This window comes from Rattus norvegicus, chromosome 1 (assembly GCF_036323735.1).
Source record: "Rattus norvegicus strain BN/NHsdMcwi chromosome 1, GRCr8, whole genome shotgun sequence".
Classification (NCBI taxonomy): domain Eukaryota; kingdom Metazoa; phylum Chordata; class Mammalia; order Rodentia; family Muridae; genus Rattus; species Rattus norvegicus.
The window spans coordinates 161,397,656-161,418,776 of record NC_086019.1 but is presented as its reverse complement, the minus strand read 5'-3'; the positions used below and the strand labels follow the sequence as shown (position 1 = coordinate 161,418,776).

General features: G+C 38.9%; 1 protein-coding gene across 3 annotated transcripts in view; it reads right to left on the bottom strand.

The window, feature by feature from the left end:
- Positions 1-21,121, bottom strand: part of Rsf1 (remodeling and spacing factor 1) — a 122,731-nt gene that overhangs the window by 7,550 nt on the left and 94,060 nt on the right. For 2 of the 3 annotated variants that reach the window (XM_063262798.1, NM_001427468.1), the window contains 9 exons: positions 20,636-20,842; positions 15,770-15,874; positions 14,505-14,584; positions 10,510-10,564; positions 9,342-9,451; positions 8,261-8,328; positions 5,498-5,705; positions 3,792-4,027; positions 2,561-2,749 (listed from right to left, as the gene is read on the bottom strand). In XM_063262798.1, coding sequence (XP_063118868.1) covers positions 2,561-2,749; positions 3,792-4,027; positions 5,498-5,705; positions 8,261-8,328; positions 9,342-9,451; positions 10,510-10,564; positions 14,505-14,584; positions 15,770-15,874; positions 20,636-20,842 — 1,258 coding nt within the window. Of the gene's footprint in view, positions 1-2,560; positions 2,750-3,791; positions 4,028-5,497; positions 5,706-8,260; positions 8,329-9,341; positions 9,452-10,509; positions 10,565-14,504; positions 14,585-15,769; positions 15,875-20,635; positions 20,843-21,121 lie in introns of those variants that run through there. The other variant, XM_063262799.1, reaches the window with a different exon arrangement.

Here is a 21,121-nt window from a genome sequence, read left to right as displayed (position 1 = left end):
AATAAGGAAAGATTAAACTGAAGGAAGGTGGCACATACCTATAATCCCCATTCTTGGGAAGTATAAGAAGATCAAAAGTTCAAGGATACCTTGGGTTATATTAAATCCTTCTCAAAACACCAAAAACCAAAAAGAAATCACTAGGCAAAATCACTCTGTGCACTCTTAGGGGATGCAACATCCTCTGGTAAACTGTGAACTGTGAATGTCCTCCTGTGATCTGTATTTGGTTTGTGAGTCATCTCACCAAGTCTTTGGGCTACACACACATTTACAAACTGATGAGGCTCCTGGTTTAGGCAAACTAAATTCTAGATTAGCTTTTTTTTTAAAAAATGTATTTATTATATACAAGTACACTGTAGCTGTCTTCAGACACACCAGAAGAGGGCATCAGATGGGTGTGAGCCACCATGTGGTTGCTGGGAATTGAACTCAGGACCTCTGGAAGAGCAGTCAGTGCACTTAACTATGGAGCCATCTCTCCAGCCCTAGATTAGCCTTTAGCATGTATGTTTGGGTATTTAAAGAGTCGTCTTAAATCTAATGTGAACAAAAAAGCTCCTAAAGGCCTTGCAGCAGTTTGGTTCTTAAAGCTTAGTTCACCTTGATTTCTCATTCAACAAAGAGTAAATGCTTTTGGTCTAAAACAAAATGATCCTTGGAAAGCTGGAGCAATGGCTTGGCAGTTAAGAGCACAAGCTACTCCTGATACCCATTTGCAAAGGAACAATGAGCACTTGTAATTCCAGTTCCAGGGGATCTGTTGCCCTCTATTGGCATTCATAGATACAAAGTACCCATGTACTGCGTGTGTGCGCACGTGCACACACACACACACACACACACACAAAAGTTAAATTTTAAAATACAAACATCCATAACGATTTTCCCTCTTACAAGTATGAACCTAGCTGCACACCCATCATCTCAGACTGGGACTCCTGCTCTCCAAGCTACTGTCTTTTCCCCCCTCTTTAATCTACTCATAGTATAGGTACTCTAGCAAACTAGAACCCACATGAGATCAAACTACTCCACTGCACTTCCTATATCACACAAAGCAAACTCATAATCCATACAATGGCCCATTTGCTTAATAGACACTAGTCGTGTGATGAATTTAAATTAATTAAAATTAAATAGCACTTAGTTCCATGCTCAAGCCAGCTAAATTTCAAGTGTTCCACAGCCACATGAGGATAGTATTACTGAATTAATCAGCATTAACACAGAATAGTCTAATTATTGTAGAAAATAAGCAAGACAGCTCTGAGATGATCTGAGAGTGTATTTATTTATGTAGGTGAGACCTCGTGTTCTATCTCAACTACTCATTTTTTAGGAAAGAAGGCATAGACAATATGTAAATATGCAGACATGACCATCTTCTAATAAAACCCGATCTGCAACACTGCTTACTTATGTCACCAAGTACACTGTAGCTGACATCTTTATGACACACTCAGTATTAACAACCCTGACTGACCTTCCTTCTGTAACCCTGACTGTGCTGGGCAGTCATCTCAGACTCTGAGGTAGGCATTCCACCTATGAGGGCCACTCCTCCTTCAGAGGACAAGAGAACTAGTCTCCTACATCCACATTTTTCCTGTTCTCATACTTTCAAACATTTACTTCACATTTAATTTGTAAAAGCAATATTCAAAGCACATCATAAATAGACAATGAAAGATTAAATGCTTAAAAAGAGTCAGCATCTTTCAAAATGAACTTAGGGGTCTAAATTAACAATGAAGTGGGTGTCATAAGTTCTTATTGAACATTTCTAAAGATCTACTTATTTTTATGTCTTCGCATGTGTGTCTGTGTGTGCCAGTGTCCTGTAAACATCAGAAGGCATCAGAGTCCTTGAAGTTGGGAGTTATGTGTGGTTCTGAGCTGCCTGCTGTGGTTGTTAGGAACTAGACTTTGCCCTCTGGGAGAGCAAGAGATTCTCTTAAGCACCAAGCAACCTCTACAACAAATGAATTTGAGGAGGGAGGTATTCGAGACCAGTGTTCTTTTGTGTGTATTCCTGGCTGTCCTAGAACTCACACTATAGACTAGGCTGGCCTTGAACTCAGAGATCCACTAGTCTCTGCCTTACAAGTGCTGGGATTAAAGGCGTGCACCACCACTGCCCAGCTATGAATGCTTTGAACAATTTTAAACACTTCTGATATAGCACAACTCAAGTTATTACATAAAAGCGATCCCAGATAAAATACTGAAACTACAGAAGGACAATAGGTAATTTGGTTTGAAAGAGCTTAGCTACTACTCAGTACATAGGAAGTTATTTCAAACTGGAACAAGACAAAAAGGAGCAGAGTAAATCACATTGTATGAAAACTTCATACAATGGAACCTTTAAAAATTAGTATCCTATTGAGTCATTTATTTCAATTATAATTAATAACAGGAGAATGAAACTTGTTTCATCCTAATGACATCAGCGACTGTATGCATTTTAAAGTAAAGTAAAGCTTGAGCACATTTCTTTCTAGGCAGCGTCCATTTCTGCTATGCCCTGCTCCCCACACAGGATACCACTTACCTTCGCTCTCTGAGCTGGAAAGTCTGCGCTTGTGAACTCGCCGGATCTCTTTACCACGTCGGAGACTTTTCTGGGAACCATCACTTTCCGAATCTTCTTTGTAGTTAATTTGTCTTTTCTGGTTCCTTCTTGATCGCCTTCGCCGGGTTTCTACAAACTCGTCACTAAAATCATCGCTAAAGTCACTTTCTGTTTAAAAAAAAAAGGGAATTAAAAAAAAATTACAAAATTTAAATCCATTGGTAGAAGTATACTTTAGCTTATGCTATAAAAATACAAGGTTACTAGAGTTTAGTTGTAAAAATTTAGTTGATTAAGATATATAAATCTGATTTTCTTTTAAAATAATATTCAGAACCAGGCAATGATTGTCCACACTTTTCATCCCAGCATTTGTGAGGCGGAGACAGGTAGATCTCTCTTCCTTCCTTCCTTCCTTCCTTCCTTCCTCCCTTCCTTCCTTCCTCCCTTCCTTCCTTCCTCCCTTCCTTCCTTCTTCTCTCCCTCCCTCCCTCCCTCTTTCTCTCTCTCTCCTTCCCTCCCTCTCTCCTTCCCTTCCTACCTACTGCCCAATTTCTGGTATTAGAGGCATGGGCCACCATGTCTAGACCTAAAGAACTGCTTTAAAAACAAACTTATTTGGAGATGAAGAGATGGCTCAGCAGTTAAGAGCACTGGCTGTTCTTCCAGAGGATCTGGGTTCAATTCCCAGCACCCACGTGGGAGCTCAAAATTGTCTGTAACTCAAGTTGCAGGGGATCTGATACCCCCACAGACACAAAACCAATGCATGGAAAAAAATAACATTAAAAAAAGAAAATATTTTTAGGATTTTATTATCAGTCAATGTTTGAGTATGTACTAGAAGTCGTGTAAAACCTTCTCTGGAATAAATGTTGTGAGTAGAAAAGCTAAGAAGTCCTGCTGTGTACTGGGTTAACTGGTTATTCACTTTCTAACATCTGAAAATATTCTCAGAAATAAGTGGCACCAGAAGGATTTATCACAATTTATCATTCTAAAAGAGTTTGGCTTGAAGGAAACATTAATTAATTTGTGTGAAATTTTTCAGAAAGCTCTGTATGTAATACACTACTAGCAAGTCATAAGAAAAGGATTTCAGAGTCTCATCAGGACGCTTATGTCACAGCTGAATGACTTCAACACCTTGTGACTCCAGAAGTCACAGAAGTAACCGAGTTGCTCTGATACAGACAGAAGGCATTTTTACCAGAGTCTCTACTATTCTCTTCAGATTCTTCTTCTTCTTCTTCTTCTTCTTCATCGTCATCGGAGTACTTCTTCTTTTGGGTCTTTCTCCGCAAACGCCTGCTTTGCCTCATTGGCCGAGAAGGATGCCGCCTCAGTCTTCGGCTACAGAAGTCAGTGTCACTGTCCTCATTGGATGGTGGCTCTTCTTCACTTTCATCTGGATTTTCATCAGACACAACAAACTCATCCTGAGATCTGTCCAGGAGAAGCCAGACACATCATGACGGTGCACTTAGAGTCTGTCTTGTTATGGTACTTAGAAGTGATAACCAGTTTTTCAAAGTTCCAAACACAATTTGTAAAGAATCCAGTAAAACATTAAGTAAATTTGAAGATATATTTGGACAATTATGTCAACTTTTATCTATAAAGTTAATGTTCTACCACCTGTTCCTTTCATTGTAAAAGATGTGAAAATAAATGCTGTAATTCACATATGAATTGCACTGACCTTTTTGGGTACGTCTTAAATCCAACAGATCTGAAAAGGCTCGTTATTTCTCAACTGACTACTCTTCTTCTGTTGGCCAGTCTGATGTTTTTAATACAAACTTTCTGACTTACTGTGGGGAGAGCAGAGTGCCCGTGCTTGCACACTCAGAGGACTACGTGCAGAGCTGGCTCTATCCTTCCGCCCTTACATGGTTCTGAAGAGAAGGCTGCCAGGCATGGGTAGCTAACAGTCTGTCTAGCAGCTCAGCTCTAGCCTGACTCACTCATCCAGCTGGTCCCTTAAGCCAGAGTCTTATACTTAAGTCGAGTTCTTCCCTTTCACCTCATGCCTCAATCTTTGGATATTTTTTTTTTTTTTGGTTCTTTTTTTTTCGGAGCTGGGGACCGAACCCAGGGCCTTGCGCTTCCTAGGTAAGCGCTCTACCACTGAGCTAAATCCCCAGCCCCTGGATATTTTTAAAAGCCATTTTCAGGACAAAGTTCAAATTTATATGCATGACAAAAGAAGAGAAAAAAGGAAAACCACACTCAGTGATTTTGTTCTTTGTTATGTTCTGGGTGTAAGGCTACCAGAGCAGTCTCTATTTCATCCCCACATTCTTGCTTTCCTAAATATGCCTTGACATTTGGATGTGTGGCTTCTCTGTTTTGGCTGCTTTCTTATCTTACCCTGCCTCTAATTCTAAACTCACAAGGCTGCCCAAAATATCCATTCTACACATGTTAATGCTGTGTCCTAATTTTATTTTATCTGTTACAGAGGCAGGCAAGGGGGAGTGACTTTTCTGTGGTTTGTATATTTATCTACTATACTACATCCATTTACAAAAGGAGAAACTCAACAGTAGTTTACACTTGTTCTGTAAAATGGAGGTAAAACTAGTACCGGACCACTTACACCTCACCCGGGCTCTAGGGAGCACAGAGAAGACGGCAACTACTTACTTCTTGATAATCTCCCACTGATGAGCTTGTTAAGTTATACAGAGAAAGCTTGCAATAAATCAAACTTCAATTACAGCTAATCAAATTTAAATGTTAAACTACTATAAACATAGCTTTAATTTTAATCTAAAAATGAATCAAAATCAGTAATTTTAAATGTTTAAATATCCTGCAAATACCTGTAGACGAAGAATAAAAGTCACAGCATAGTACAGCCCTGGCTCTCCAAGGACACAGCTCTTTGTATGCCAGCCCCTAGACACATACCCATCACTGATCTTGAATTCATCCTCACTCTCTTCTTCATCTAAGTTGCTATCACTATCCAGATCATTAAGTCGCCGGCGTTTCTTCCTTCGAGCAGCAGCTGCCCTCTGGGGCCGTTTATTTTCCTTTCGTTCCTCATCCAAAATAGTAGAAATATCTTTCCCACGGTGACCTGTGATGGTGGAGATATCTTTTCCTCGGCCAACTCCTGAAAGGAAGAATAACTGCGTGTTTCTCTTAGTACTATGCAGGCTCCTTACAACATCAACTGATAATGCTCTAAAGAAAGGATCAGTGTGCCTATTTTAAAGTTCACAGGGCAGAGACTCCTAGTTTACACTAACCTGCCATTACACCAGCTGATGCCCACCACACTCCCTTTTCTCTCACTGCCTTTTATTTGATGGAAGGCTTTTTAAAAGCCTCTCGGTGCTCGTGCCTCTGCCTCCTGAATTAGAGATTTGTGTGGCCATACCTGGCTCAATACTCTGTGTGAATGAATGCTGTATGTACAGCATATGCGTGCCCGATACCCAATTTCAAAGGCTGGACTCCAACTCCATGGAGCTGGAGTTAGTATGGCTCTGTGTTGAGACACAGAGATGCAGCTCCGGGGCAGGGTCAAGTAAGGACTGGTGACAGGTGCAAGTGGGGGCTGGAATGCCGCCCTCGAGAAGAAAATGTTTTTCTCACTTGGCCTTAAACTATGTTCTGCTGTGTCCTGTTTCTCTGGAAGCGGTTCTCACACTCTCTTGGTAATGGTGAGTATATTCTGATAATAAGAAAGGGGTGACTTGTTATGTGAATATTCTGAGAAGAAATCTTTGTTTAGTCGTATTTCTTTGTTTAGTCTTGCCTCAGTTGTTCCTGGTGTCGTGAGAATAATGATCTTATGGTATCTTGCCAAAATGGAAATCGAAGTAATATGTATTCATATCTATATAAGGATTAATAGTTGCTTCTGCCTTTGTTCTGCACCCCCTGTGTCCTGATGGTGTGCGACTGGACCCAGGGCCCCCAATGCACTAGTCGTTGACAGCTGTGAGCTAGGAAGTGGACACTGGGAACTGAACTCAGGTCATCTGTAAGAGCAACAAATGCTTTTAACCTTTGAGTTACCTGCTTAGCCTCTTAGCCTCTCAATATACTTCTTTTCTTCGTAGACAGACAGACAGACAGACAGACAGACAGACAGACAGACAGACACAGTGTGTGTGCGTGTGTATGTGTGTTCATATATTCCGAGGCACAGTTGGACACACTCTCAAGAATAAGTTCTCTTCTGTCATTTGGCAAGGCCAAGATCTAACTCAGGTTGTCAGAACTGTGTGCAAATGCCTTGACCCACTGAGTGACCTTGCCAGCACTCGTTCACATGGCTTTAAGATTTTAAAGAGTTCATGTATTATGTGTGTATGCTTTTTAAGTGAATGCCACATGTGTCTGAGTACCATCAGAGTCCAGAAAAGGGAATCAGATTTCTAAGAAGCAGTTCTGTGCAGTTGTGAGTTACTGTAAAGTTCTACAGTAGAGCATTTGTTGCCCTTCAGATGACCTGTGTTCAGTTCCCAGTGTCTGCTTCCTAGCTCACAACCACACTAACTCCAGTTCCATGGAGTTCAAGGTCTTCTGACCTTGGGTATCGGGCACCCATTTGCCGTACGGACAAACATCGGTGTTAGGAACCAAACTCCAGTCCTTTAGAAGAGCAGCAGCTGACTTAACTGCTGAGCCATCGACTCTTCAGATCCATCTTTGAAAGAAAGTAACTTAGGAATTCTGATTTGGCCACAAGTTGTCCAGCTGTTACTACTAGCCGACCTGAGACCACTCTCCTCACTCTGAGAAGAAACCTCACACCCATTAGCTGTTGCTCAAGAATTTGATAAAGATATAAATAAGAGACAGAATTCTGAAAAGCTATAATGTTAGTTTCCTTTAAAAAAAAAAAAAAAAAAAAAGGCTTACCAACCCATTCTTAATATTTCACAGTAACAAGTAGAAAGTAGAAAGTTATACATTAGAGCATTAGTAACTGGCTATATAATGCTTTAACAAACAACCTTCCCATTCTTCTATAATGCTGTTTTGAAAGGCAATTAAGGCCAGCCATGGTGGTGGTATATACCTTTAATCCAACACTCAGGAGGGAGGGGCAGGAGAATCTGTAAATTAAAGGCCAGACTGGTATACACAGCAAGTTAGGACAACCAGGACTATAGAGAGAGACCCCATCTAAAATGAAACAAAATGAAGTGGAAAGAAAGAAAGAAAGAAAGAAAGAAAGAAAGAAAGAAAGAAAGAAAGAAAGAAAGAAAGGAAGGAAGGAAGGAAAGAAGGAAGGAGAGAGAAAGAGAAAGAGAGAAAGAGAAAGAAAAAAGAAAGAAAGAGAGAAAGAAAGAAAGAAAGAAAGAAAGGAAGAAAGAGGGAAAGAAGGGAGGGAAGGGAGGTAGGTAGGAAGAAAGAGAAGGTAATTAAGTAAATTGATTTTTAACAAATTTACACCAGTCATTAAAATTTGAATTATACAATAGGAATGTTTCCTGAGTATTTTAATTAGAACCAAACAGAAATTGGTTGATCAGTAAAGGAAACTGACCTTTTGTATTATATCATACAAAAAATTAATAATTACTAAATTCAGATTTAATACACTAACACTATGTGAAACAGTTTACTTTCAATCTGAGAGTTTGTTCAGTGTTAGCATTGGAGAGAAGAATCTGGTGGAACTATGTGAAAAAGAGTGAGATAAACACATACCTCCTCCATCAGCCTCTTTAATATCATCTTCGATGGCTTCATCAATGGCTTCATCAAATTCATCAAATCTGAAATAAGCACGAGGATCAGACACTAAGCTATATATGTTTGATTTCTATAGACCACCTACACAAAGTGGCTACAATAGTCTGGTTTTGTCCCCTTTCCAACTCACATGTGATGATCTTAGGGCATGGATCACTCAAGAATATGACTAATGTCCTCACTATGCGGGCTAACACCAGACACTGGATCTACAAGAACTTCTATCATGTGAGCATAAAACAGGGAAGTACCACTGATAAACCAGAAACAGGCTCTGTAATCTGTCTCCCAAGTCTGCTGGTACTTTGATCGTGTACTTTACAAATCCTCTGGAACTGTGAGAAATCAATGCATACTTTTTGAAAGGTATCCAGTTAATAGTATTTCTACACAGGAAAGCAGAGCATCACTATATGTGAAATAAGTACTCTAATACACACACACACACTCTCTCTCTCTCTCTCTCTCTCTCTCTCTCTCTCTCTCTCTCTCTCTAGACAATCAATAAACAAGTAAAACCTTCGAAGAACCAATAAAGTTTTAGACTCTTTAGTTTATATATGATTTAGATTATTATATAATTACTATTGAAAATAAGTGCTGAAATTGAGATACAGGTATTCAAATTTTATAACTAAATAAATGTGCTTTTGCACAAAAAACTACTTTTGGACTTAAAGATAAGGAACAAGAAAAAATGATCTCTGATTGCTTTATATGAAGATTGATCTTAGTTTGGGGCTCAGATGACCGAAGATGAACTCAGGCACACTAAATATACAAATAGTTTCTGTCTGAACTCTTGTGCATACACGTGCATGCCGGGTGTGCCTGCTGTCTAGAATGAGCATTTGACCCTGCTCATGCTAGGAAAGGTTCTGAGCTACAGTGTGGCCTTTCAGTCATACCCAAGGATGCCAAGTGACATAAACATAATACTTAAAACTCACTAAGTTGGGAAAACCATCCATTTCTGTCTTGTCTAACTGGAAAAAAACAGACTATTTTACTCTAACAGCTTTCTCTTCCTTCATACCTGTAGCTTATACACTTCCTTGTTCTCGTTGATCTCCTTTCAAGTACATTTGCTTTGGATTTTTTTGCATCTTTTTTCTTTTCTTCTTGATCTTCAGAAAACTCAGGCTCCTTTAAAGATAAAAGTATACAAGTATAACAGGGAAACAGTCCTTCGAATAGTCCACCTATGCAGCATACATGAAGGTTTGAAGATTTTCAAGAGTATCTACCACAATGAACATACACAGCAAAACTACTTACACGAGAATTAAAAATATTGGTAATCAATAGAGGAACTATTTATGTGTTGATTTTCTTATACTTCTGTGAGTTTATAATAGTCTGTATTAAAATAATGGGAATGAAGTTTAATGAGAATGGGCTCACACTTCGAATCCCAGCCTAAAAAAGCCAGCACTCAAGAGTCTGTAAAACCAGGCGGGTCTCTGAATTCCAGGCCAGCCAGGGTTACCCTGTCAAATCATCAACAGGAACAAAACTCACAACAAAATCAAGTTGGAAATTATTGAACATTCAGTGATGAGGTGCCCTTAGTTATATACTAATACATGTTAAATGAGAGCTCTTCAAAGAAATTAAATCATAATAGCAATCAAAGTGTCAGAAAGTGTCAGTTTAAAGTAGTATGTTCCCAAGCTATTCTTCAGTTATTTCATGCAATAGTACAATATAAAGCTTATGACGAATTGCCCCACTTACAGTAAAAACAGTACATTACCCCAAAGCAGTGAGTTATACATTTAGTTTAAACAGAATAATCACATTTTTGGGTTATCTATTTATACATCATAATTCCCATGGTTATTTCTCCAAATGCTTAAAATGTCTAGTCTTACTAGAATAGGAATGTTAAATATTAAAATAAGGCAGACAATTCCATTAAACTTGAGAAAACACACAGCGTCTCCTCTACAAACACTATGTAAAGCTAGACTGGAATGTTCAGTGGTTAGGGATGTCTGCTCTGCAGAGGAATCAGGTGTAACTCCCAGCACTCAGAGTGCTTTACAACCATCCGGAACTCCAGTTCCAGGGAACCCAGCACCCTCTTCTGACCTCTGTAGGCACTTGGAATACATGAGGTACAGAAAGACATACAGACAAAATACACATACACATACGATTTTAAATTAAAATGGAAAATATCCTGTCAACTAGAAACTTACTTGTGGAGGAATGATGTTTTCAATACTGATACCGACATACACCAAGCGCTCTTTCCTTAAAATCAAGACCAAAAGTATAAAATAAGATTTGCTAAAAATGAAGTTCATATGAAAGTATCATTTCAGATAGTAATAAAGTTACAATTTCATGGTACTTAAGAGGCTGCTACCAATATTAAAGTGAAACCTTATTAATAGAGAATTAGTATGGATGGTACACAAACTTTCCTATGTATATGAAGGCTGTATTTTTGAACTGAAATAGACAAACTTCAAACTGTGAATTGACAATGTGGTTAGATAAAAAGCTACCTCTGACTAAACAAACTGAAGGTTTGCATATTAGATGTCTTGGGTGATGTTCTGAGTGCAGTACACAGTAAGGTTACGGTTACACTGCAGCTTACTGACCAACACACAATACATAACAAAACCATCAAGGCTCCAGTGAATAACATTGCAGCCACTTGGTTCTTGCTCTGGAGATGAAGAACTGCAATGGAAACGCATGGCTATGCAGTCAGCAATGCAAACTAAGATACCTATACAGCCAGAAAACAAGGATGCAGATCCTTAATGACATCTCCATGGTTCTACCTCCAAGAAAAACAAAAAAACTGTGTATTCTAATTAAAAAAATAACAAACAGCATTATACAACAGGTTCTGGTGGTCCTCTCAATGTTAACTCAGTACAACAAAGACCTGTGGGCTCTGAGTACCAAAGTAAACTGAACTAAACAAGAAATTGTTCTTTCTGGTTTATTGTAATGTTCCTTCTGAAAGCAAATCAATGCATTTACTTGTCTCGAGCCTTTGGAATGCAGCTTCTAGTGTGCTAGGAACTCCTGGCCCTGATAACAAGTATCTTATAATTAGGCAGGGGGGCAGGTGAGATGGCTCAGTGGTTAAGAGCACTGACTGCTCTTCCAGAGGTCCTGAGTTCAACTCCCAGCAACCACATGGTGGCTCACAACCATCTGTAATGGGATCTGATGCCCTCTTCTGGTGTGTCTGAAGACAGCTACAGTGTACTCATACATAAATTCAATAAATCATTAAAAATAAATTAATTAGGTGGTGAAGCTATTACATTTACAAAAATGATAAAATAACTTCAATTAAAACTTTGTAAGATATCAGATAGTACAGCTGGAGAGATGGCTCAGTGGTTAGGAACACTGACTGCTCTTCCAGAGGTCCTGAGTTCAATCCCTAGCAAGCACACGGTGGCTCACAACCATCTGTAACGGGATCTGATGCCCTATTCTACACTGAAGACAGCTACAGTGTACATATATCTATATATCTGTATCTATATATATAAAATGAATAAACCAATTTTTTTAAAAAAGAAAAGGATATCAGGTAGTTAATAATGACCAAGACAATCAGAATATTATCGTGGTTTGAACTGTCTCTGATATTAAGTATGTGCAATATATATCCGTCCTTACAATAATCACATTCATTGAAATACTAATTTTCTCCTTTAAACCTTGAAATTTCTTTCATTTGCCTACTATTTCTGTTCTCAATTCAACTCCTCATGTTCATCATGGATAATTTATAACAAGCATAGACAACATAATGTATAGTTTTTGCCATCACAATTAGTTATCAACTGACTACAGACCATTTCGAACTCTACTAAAAACATGAAAAGGTATAATTTCATCTGAACAGAGAAATTATGGAAGGCTTTAAATGGATTCATTGTCGTACAGCATCTGGAAGGTAGACACGGTTCCTCATCCTGGTCTCTTGTTAATAATCTTTTGGCAGGATGCCGTCCACCCAATTCCACTACCTAGATGAGTGACACTGCAGACATTACCATTGCTAACAGCTCCACTCTTTCAAACACTTCAGTTTTACATATCCTATTATCTGACCTCCACTAACTCAATTTCCAAGTTACTCCACTTTATAACCTAATTTCTACAGTTTTTGGACTGTGGTAGAAGTTCAGCTTACTCTGGCCCCGATTAAGCACTAAATTTGACCAGCCCTGTTACCTGACTGACATTCCACAGTCCGTCCCTATAAATACTCCTTTGCATACACTTTCCAATTCCTTGCCTCTTTTTCTCCTTCCCATTGGACAATTACATCCCCAATTAAATTCAACTCCCACTAAGCAAAGCACTAGTAACTGAAGTTGGGAAGAACAGAGATTTCTGAATTCCAAAACTGTCTCTGACCTATACTCTAGAGGGAACATTTATAAACCACAAAATAGAGCTTTCTTTTTTTTTTTTTTTTTTTTTTTTTTGGTTCTTTTTTTTCGGAGCTGGGGACCGAACCCAGGGCCTTGCGCTTCCTAGGCAAGTGCTCTACCACTGAGCTAAATCCCCAACTTTTTTTTTTATTTTTTATTTTTTAAAAATAGAGCTTTCTAATCCAGCAGATTCCAGAGCCACGCTGCAGATCTGTAGACATTTGCTGGGTAGTTACTAAATATTCATTGCCAGAACCCTTTTCTACAGACGGCAGCCATTTATGGTAGAAATAGTATGTGCTTTCTCAGGGTAAATACACTGCCTGATATAAAACAGGCATTCGAAAAGTGGTGCTTGAATGCTGAATACAAAAGGAGAAAGCCATGAGATTAAGGGATAGATGCTCTTGTACTTTGAAGATGGAGGAGAGCTAGAGGGATCATTTCAGAGTAGAGGAAGCCACCTCTACTCTACCACTACAATGGTTGCCCTACTTCCAGACTTCCTATTGCAACATTCCAATTCTCGTTCATTCTTCTGGCTTACAAGGGCATACTTTTTGAAATGAAGAGCATATCCGTTTATGACTCCACCACTTACCTATAGAGAACACTTGGAGTTCCTTACCTAGGTATGCAAAGCTGTTTGAATCTGGACTTCTCTGCCTTTGCCCATCCCATTTTTGTACCCAGAGTTTTCCACTCTCCCCTCGCTCATGGCACTTCTGAACATCAACTGGAACTGTCTCTTCTCTGTCTACTGCACATACCCAATTTATTTCCTAAGGCTTTCCTTGACAGTCCAACTTCGAGGACAATCAAGTGCTCCTCCATGACTGATGCTCTAGGATTGTATTCTCTCTCTCTCTCTCTCTCTCTCTCTCTCTCTCTCTCTCTCTCTCTCACACACACACACACACACACACACACAAACACACCAATGAGTCTCTAACCTCTGTATCTGCACTCTCTAGTAGAATGTAAGCTGAATTTAAACAGACTTATTTATTAATCAGCTCAATTCACTTGACTATGCAGTAGATTTGAATGAATGTTTAGAAATGGAGTGATCAAAGAAAGCACAAATAAATATAAACTTACTGTATTCTGAATCCATAGTAAATATTAGGATCAAGGTCAACCTTACTTGCTCTAAGAAGCTACTTCAACCACTTTAGTCTACACTGCAGTGGCATAACGAAAACAATGTATTTTACCGTCATTATAACACCGTTTAGTAATTAAGTAAATGCTCTTCATTTACCAGGGCTGATAGAGCCCACCCAAAGAGATGACGTGAGCAAACATTTTAAGTAGGCTCTTATGATTTTCCACAATAGTTAAGTATATTTCCTCCACAAGAGGTGGACAATGCTTTTCTATAGCAGACTCTGATATTCTACGCAGTGGGTTGGCAAACTTGTGTGTAAAAGGACACACAGTATTTCAAGCTTGGGAAGTTATCAGATTTCTATTGAGTGTAAAAGCAGCCATAGTAAGTACACAAAAAGCTGTTCTAGTAAAGTTTATCTACTTTATTGGATATGAAATGTAAATGCCATGTAGTTCCCCTACATCATGAAACAATTTTATAGTGATGTTTTGAAAAAAAACGTAGAAACCATTCTTAATAAGCAGTGCACAGAGCAGCAGCATATCAGATGCACTTGCTGTAGCTTGAGAGTTTTGATTTAGATGGATGTGTTCATTTAAAACTGCAAGACAAGTTTACTGCCAAATTCCCAAAGAAAAAACTAACATATACATCATTTTACCTCCGCTCTGCACGCTCTTTCTTCTTTAAGGCAACATCCAAATCTTGCAACTGTTCTTCTAATTTTTCACACAGTAGTTTCTGAAGGAGCAATATGTATATATTTTTTTTATCTTTATTAACTTGAGTATTTCTTATTTACATTTCGATTGTTATTCCCCTTCCCGGTTTCCGGGCCAACATCCCCCTAACCCCCCCCCACCCTCCCCCCAACAATCACGTTCACTGGGGGTTCAGGGACTAAGCCACTACCCAAAAACTATACTGTATATGTTATTTTTAAAACCAGCATACAACCAGATTGATTTCACATGCTTAGTATGAAGCATAAGGCCATGAAGCCACGAGCTGAAAATGGCCCCAGGGTGAATGAGTGCCTCCAGGCACACCGTTTAAAAAGGTGCCTCCGGATCCACTTAACAGATGTTGAGCAGAGTACTTTGGTAAGAAAGCATGTCAGGCAAGCAAAGCGTGACAAAAAACAAACAAACCAAAGACATACTCTGTACCTACCCTACTTTTACAGCTCAAAATTGTATTTTGTTCATTACTATTCAAAACAAGGCTATACTAAAAACAAAAGGCTATCAAAATCTTTTAATATATGATCTATGTATCAAATAAAACATGTAAATATAAAAATAAAAATACATACAAACAATGCTACATAGTAAATGGATCAAAACAGTGTAAAAGATATCATAGATTAATCTATGATGAGCCAAAGACAGGAAATTCAGAGAAAAAGGCATAAAACCAAAGGTTAAAACATGAGGTTAGACTTGTGAAACATGCAGTGAATAGAAATCTACTGCTTAGTTTTACAACAGAGTATGAATCAATACAGAACAGACTGATGTTTCTTCCAGTGCTGCCAACAAAAAGGGATATAGCCATGAAAGAGGATCTTTTAAGGCGGTAAAGTACAGAAACATTTATATATACATACACATACACACACACACAGATACACACACACACACACACACACACACACACACACACACACACACACACACACATATCCACCCAAAGTTTGCTTATATTTATTCTAAATTGGAGTAGAAAAAAAAAAGAGGGTCCTACGAAAGCCAGAGTTTTAGAGAAGATAAGAGTCAGACCTAAGACCCTCACAGAAGGCAGGGCCCAAGCAGAGGTAAACAGTGACAACTGCTGTGAAAATGACAGCTACTCAGCACTGTTAAATATAACTAAGGCATGGAGAGAAAACTGAGGGCTGGAAACAGAGTTAGGCTGGGGTCGTACATGCTGGCAAGGAGGGCAGAACCATTCTCCATCAGGGATAATCATCAGAGGAGGGCGGAGGCAGGCTGTATGGTATCCACTGTCACAAGAATCACACAGAAGAATCTGAAATAAAGCACAGTAATCCAACATCAGCATTGTGTTAAAATAATGGCATTAGTTTCTGTTTTGATACAATGTCTTGCTCTATTAATAGGCTGGTACATGCTACATAGCCCAGGCTAGCCTTAAACTCTCAGCACTATTCCTGCCTTAGCCTCCAGAGTGCTCAGTCTGTAGAGCTATGAGAAGACACCAATTCCAGTGAAGACAATGATATTTTGGTACTTCTTAGTATACTACCATAAACTGTATGGTATCTGTATAAAGCCAATGAAATAGCTCTGATAATTAAGGATATAAAGCAAATTTTAAAAATTGAGCTGGGGGTTGGGGATTTAGCTCAGCGGTAGAGCGCTTGCCTAGCAAGCACAAGGCCCTGGGTTTGGTCCCCAGCTCTGAAAAAAAAAAAAAGAGAAAAAAGAAAAAAAATTGAGCCAGGTAGGGGCTCAAACCTTTAATCCCAACACTAGGGAGGCATAGACAGGCAGATGTCAAGAGTCTGAGGCCACTGTGGTGTACAGAGTGAGTTCCAAGACATCCACAGCTACAGAGAAACCCTGTCTCAAAAAAACACAAACAAAAGATTTTAAAATTTAAAACCATTCCCTCTGACACCCTAAGAAAATATTTTAATACAGAAATTAGTGAAATAAGTGCTTCCCGAATTTAAATCAATTTCTAGTTTGCTACAGGTGATCTTAAATTCTTCGTAACAGAATTCTAAAGTTCAAGTATCACAAACTATGCTAACACACACAGAATATATAAAGTATTTCCATTTTAATTGTACTTCAGTTAGTTGTATGTAAGAAACACAGTTCCTTTTAATCTGTAAATTCAGATGAGAAAGAAACTGACATATGGGGAAGGACTAGAAGTGTTAAAGCCATCCTGCTCAAAAGGTATGCACTACCATGACCCCCCCAAAAAGGTTAACATCTCACCCACCTCTGCCAAAACTAAAAACTTAGCATCAACACATAAGACCTCCCCTAAAACTAATGTCCTTTTTCTGATTATAGATCCAAGGAGGCTATACTGCACCTCATTGGGTTATGTTTCCCTATACTCATCTTCTGGGACTAACAGTTTTTTTTCCTCTGTCACTTTGACAGTTTTTAGAATATCATTAGTTAAACATTTTATAAACAACTCTAAACAGAGGCTTGTGTTTCCAAATGGTTACCCTGGAGTCTGTGTTTGAGAGAGGAGCATTCTGCTTATTCTGTCATATCAAGGTGCCTCAGAGTTCTGCTGCTGTGAAGAGACATTATGACCAAGAAAACTCTTATAAAGGAAAGCATTTAACTAGGGCTGGCTTACAGTTCCAGAGGTTTATCCCATTATCATCATGGCAGGCAGCATAGCAGCCTGCAGGCAGACATGGTGTTGGAGAAGGAGCTGAGGGCTCTACGTCCTGATCTGCAGGCAGCAGGAAGGCAGAGGCCCGGCCTGATGTGGACTTTTGAAACCTCAAAACCCTACCCAGCCCCCACCAACTGACAAACTTCCTCCAACAGAGCCACATCTTTCGATCCTTACAATCATTTAAACAGTTCCACTCTGGAGACTAAGCATTCAAATACATGATGGTACGGGGACCATTCTTCTTTTTTAAAAGTATTTATTTAGGGCTGGAGACATGGCTACGAGGGTAGACATGGCACTGGCTGCTCTTCTAGAGGTCCTTAGTTCAATTACCAACAACCACATGGTGGCTCACAACAATTTATAATGAGATCCTGGTGCTCTATTCTGGCCTGCAGGCACACACACTTGCAGAATGCTGTATACATAATAAATAAATCTAAAAAATTTTGTTTTGTGTTTGTGTGTGTATGTGTGTGTGTGTATATATATATATATGTATATATATATATATATATATATATATATATATATATATATATGTACCATTTGTTTGTATTAACAGTGAAGATCAAAGGAAGGCACAAGATCCCCTAGAATTAAAATTATAGACACTTTTGAGCTGCCATGTAGGTGCTGGGAACTTCCTTGGGAAGACCAGGTGTTCTTAAGTGCTGAGCCATCTCTTCAGCTCCATAGACAGACATACCATGATCCCCCCTCCCCCCTTTTTTGGAGACTGGGTCTTACTATGTATTACTATTACCTCTGGCTGTTCAGAAACTCACTATGCAAATCAGCCTGGCTTTGAACTCAGAGCTCCACGTGTCTCTTGGAATTAATGTACGTGCAACTCCATCAGGTTTTATGGGAGCCATTCTTAACAATACCACCACAAAAGCGATCCATGATACAATATAGAGCATTAGTGGTGATATTAACTTTTATCATGTAAAATAGTATCTACTTATTTTTTTTTTTACTTTGAAGTCGCACTGTTTCTACTTTCTGTACTTCTATCTTCAAAATAAGTCCCACTGAGCCTTGTGGCTAATGCCTGCAATACACCTACTAAGGAAGTGAGGCAGGAATAGAGGCCAGTCTGTGCAACATTTCAAAACTCTTCTGGAAAAAAAAAAGGAGCTAGGAAAGCAATTCCATAGTAGATGTGTAATTAGAATGTACTCAAATCACCAGTAACATATAAATAAATGAACACCAGCAAAAACCAAAATGAAGGAATAAACAAATCCAGCCCATATTCAAGGGGAGGGCCCAAGTTTTCAAGGGCTAGGAGTATCATAGGATTTAGGGATATAAATTTAAAAAAAAATCATTTTAGTAATTAATAAATTCATAGGTATTTTAAAGCAAGATATAGTCACGTTATGCAAATGCCTTTCCTTCACACCTGCCCACTAATTTGGCATTTCTCATGAGCTTTGTTTCACCGTGAGGACTGTAGCACTCTGCTTGTGACTTTCTCTCTTCCTCAAACCCGTTACTGGAGTTCTTCTACAAAGAAATCTTTACTTAATTATTTCTATCAATATGAACTAATGAATATTTCTTCTTTAAAGTATAATTAAAATCTATTGTTTAATTTGTTGGAGCAGTTTTAGCCATGGATACATGAGCCCTTTCCATTTCTTTCTGTGTCCTTAGGGCTTATCTGTATCCCATTCTTTGTTTTGAAAGCATTTTGTTACCCTCTAGTGGGTATACAGTGCTTTAAACATATCTTATACTTTCCCTGCCAAGACTGAGAATTTTTAATGAAATGAAGAGGTCCCAGTTCCTTTATTCCAGATGAATTTAGAAAACAAGGACTGGGAAGTCTGAGAACTTATTGTAATAGCCTGTCACTAATACTAAGTTCTCAGAGAGAACGTATTAGTCAGTAACTGTATACACACACATATGCACACACCTGTATTTTTACCTTGATCAAAATGGAATCCTTCTGAGTCTACTCCAGCATCACAGAGTTCATTCAGTCTACCATTGGTTACTAAAAGAAAGGGCTCTCTATTTATTTGTTCAACTCGGATAGACACACTCTTTCTGAAGTTCTACCCCATTCCACGAAGGACAGAATTAAGGCTGGAAAACAACCTTCTACTTGCTCTGTATAATAGAATTACTACTTGATCCCAACTATCATTAGTGATATCTATCAACTATAAAATCAATTGATTGGCATATGTGGACTAAGCCAGGTACCCAATTCCATTCATCACATTATTTCTACAGAAAAAGTAACATAAGTTTCAAATTAAGATAAAAATAAACACTACAATTTATTTCTAAAAGGAAGACTTGTCTTACACTGCAACAAAATCTCAAATTCCACTAAATAATTATCACTTAAATAATAATATAAGAATTCCCAAGTCTCAGGTAATGAATGATTCATTGATTTTTTTTAACTAAAACAACTAGCACAGAAAGAGTTCTAGATTTAATGAATTTATTACTTTTCGTTTCACCAAGAACAAGGACTATATATTTTATTGACTAATACAATAGTGGTTTATCATTGCTTCTAATTTTAACTTCTGATTATCATCAAGTATGGGGCATAAGAAACCCATCGGTTTCTAACATCGTTCTCTTTGCCACAGTAAACAGAAATGGGATTTCCCATGACTTATAGTGACGCACTAAAGTCCTGTGGATGTTCTTCTGTCAGGTTTGCTCATCCACTTACTTCTGCGCACTTGTTTTGTCCCCAAAGTTTATTTTTCAAAGCCATTCTGTTGGGAGGAAAGGAGATGGGAGGAAAGGAGATGGCATGACAAACACAAGCACTGCCGATTCTCTCATTTAGGGGGCAGGAGACAGCGCCACCTCATAGCCTGGCTCACTCTGGTAGTTGTGGTGGCTTTAAGGAAATGCCCCTCCTCCTTAGTCTCAAGCACTGGAATACTTGGTCCCCAGGTAGTAGGTGTTTGAGGAGGATTAGCAAGTGTGATCTTGCTCAAGAAAAGTATGTCACTGGGTGTGGGCTTTGAGCTTTCAAAAGACTTTGGACACGCAGTGTGCTCTCCAGCCGCTGCTTGTGGACTAAGACGTGAGTCTGAAGATGCTTCTCTAGCTACCTGTCTCCATGTTCTCGCTCGGCCATCACTACCTCTAACCCTCTGAAGCCATAGCCCAACCAAACTCTTCTAAGTTGCCTTGGTCACAGTGCTTATCACAGTAGTAGAAATGTAAGACATGGGTTAATCGTAACTGCCCACTTAAGGCCAGCCACGACAACAGTGAAACCCTGTCTCAAAACGAACAAACAAACAAACAAAACTCAAATTATGATCAAACTTAGGAGCAGAAGTTCCATCTAAATAACCATAAAATAGCTATGAGATGAGCACTGCTCTTAGAGCAGGTACGTACTAGTTCTGGGTGATTCGGAAGGCCACACTTTTTGCAGGGTTCATCGTCATCTGGAAGGACTGCTTCTTCACTCTCCTTTCCTTCCTCCTCTTCCGAGGCGGCAGAGGATTTGTCACTCTCGGACCCTTCGCTCTCATCATTGCTGGAGTATTTCCACCTGCCACGTGTCCGAGAGCCAGTCCATCGAACTTTGCCTTTGGGTTTTACCTTACATGATTAAAGACGAGATAATTGGACATAAGAATTTTTCTCACATGTCTCCAGATTACATGTCCCTTGGAGAACATTTAGCTGATACAGAAAGAAAACATGAAACCTGTTATTGTCATCAGGTCTATCCACTACTAAGTTCTGGTATATGTTTTCATTAATCTTTTCTGTACTGGGGGGTGGGGGGGGGTTCTTAAAAAATGACCAAATAGCTGTACTGATTTTATTCACACATTTGGGTGGTTGTTTCCCATTTTTTCACTTTTACAATGTACC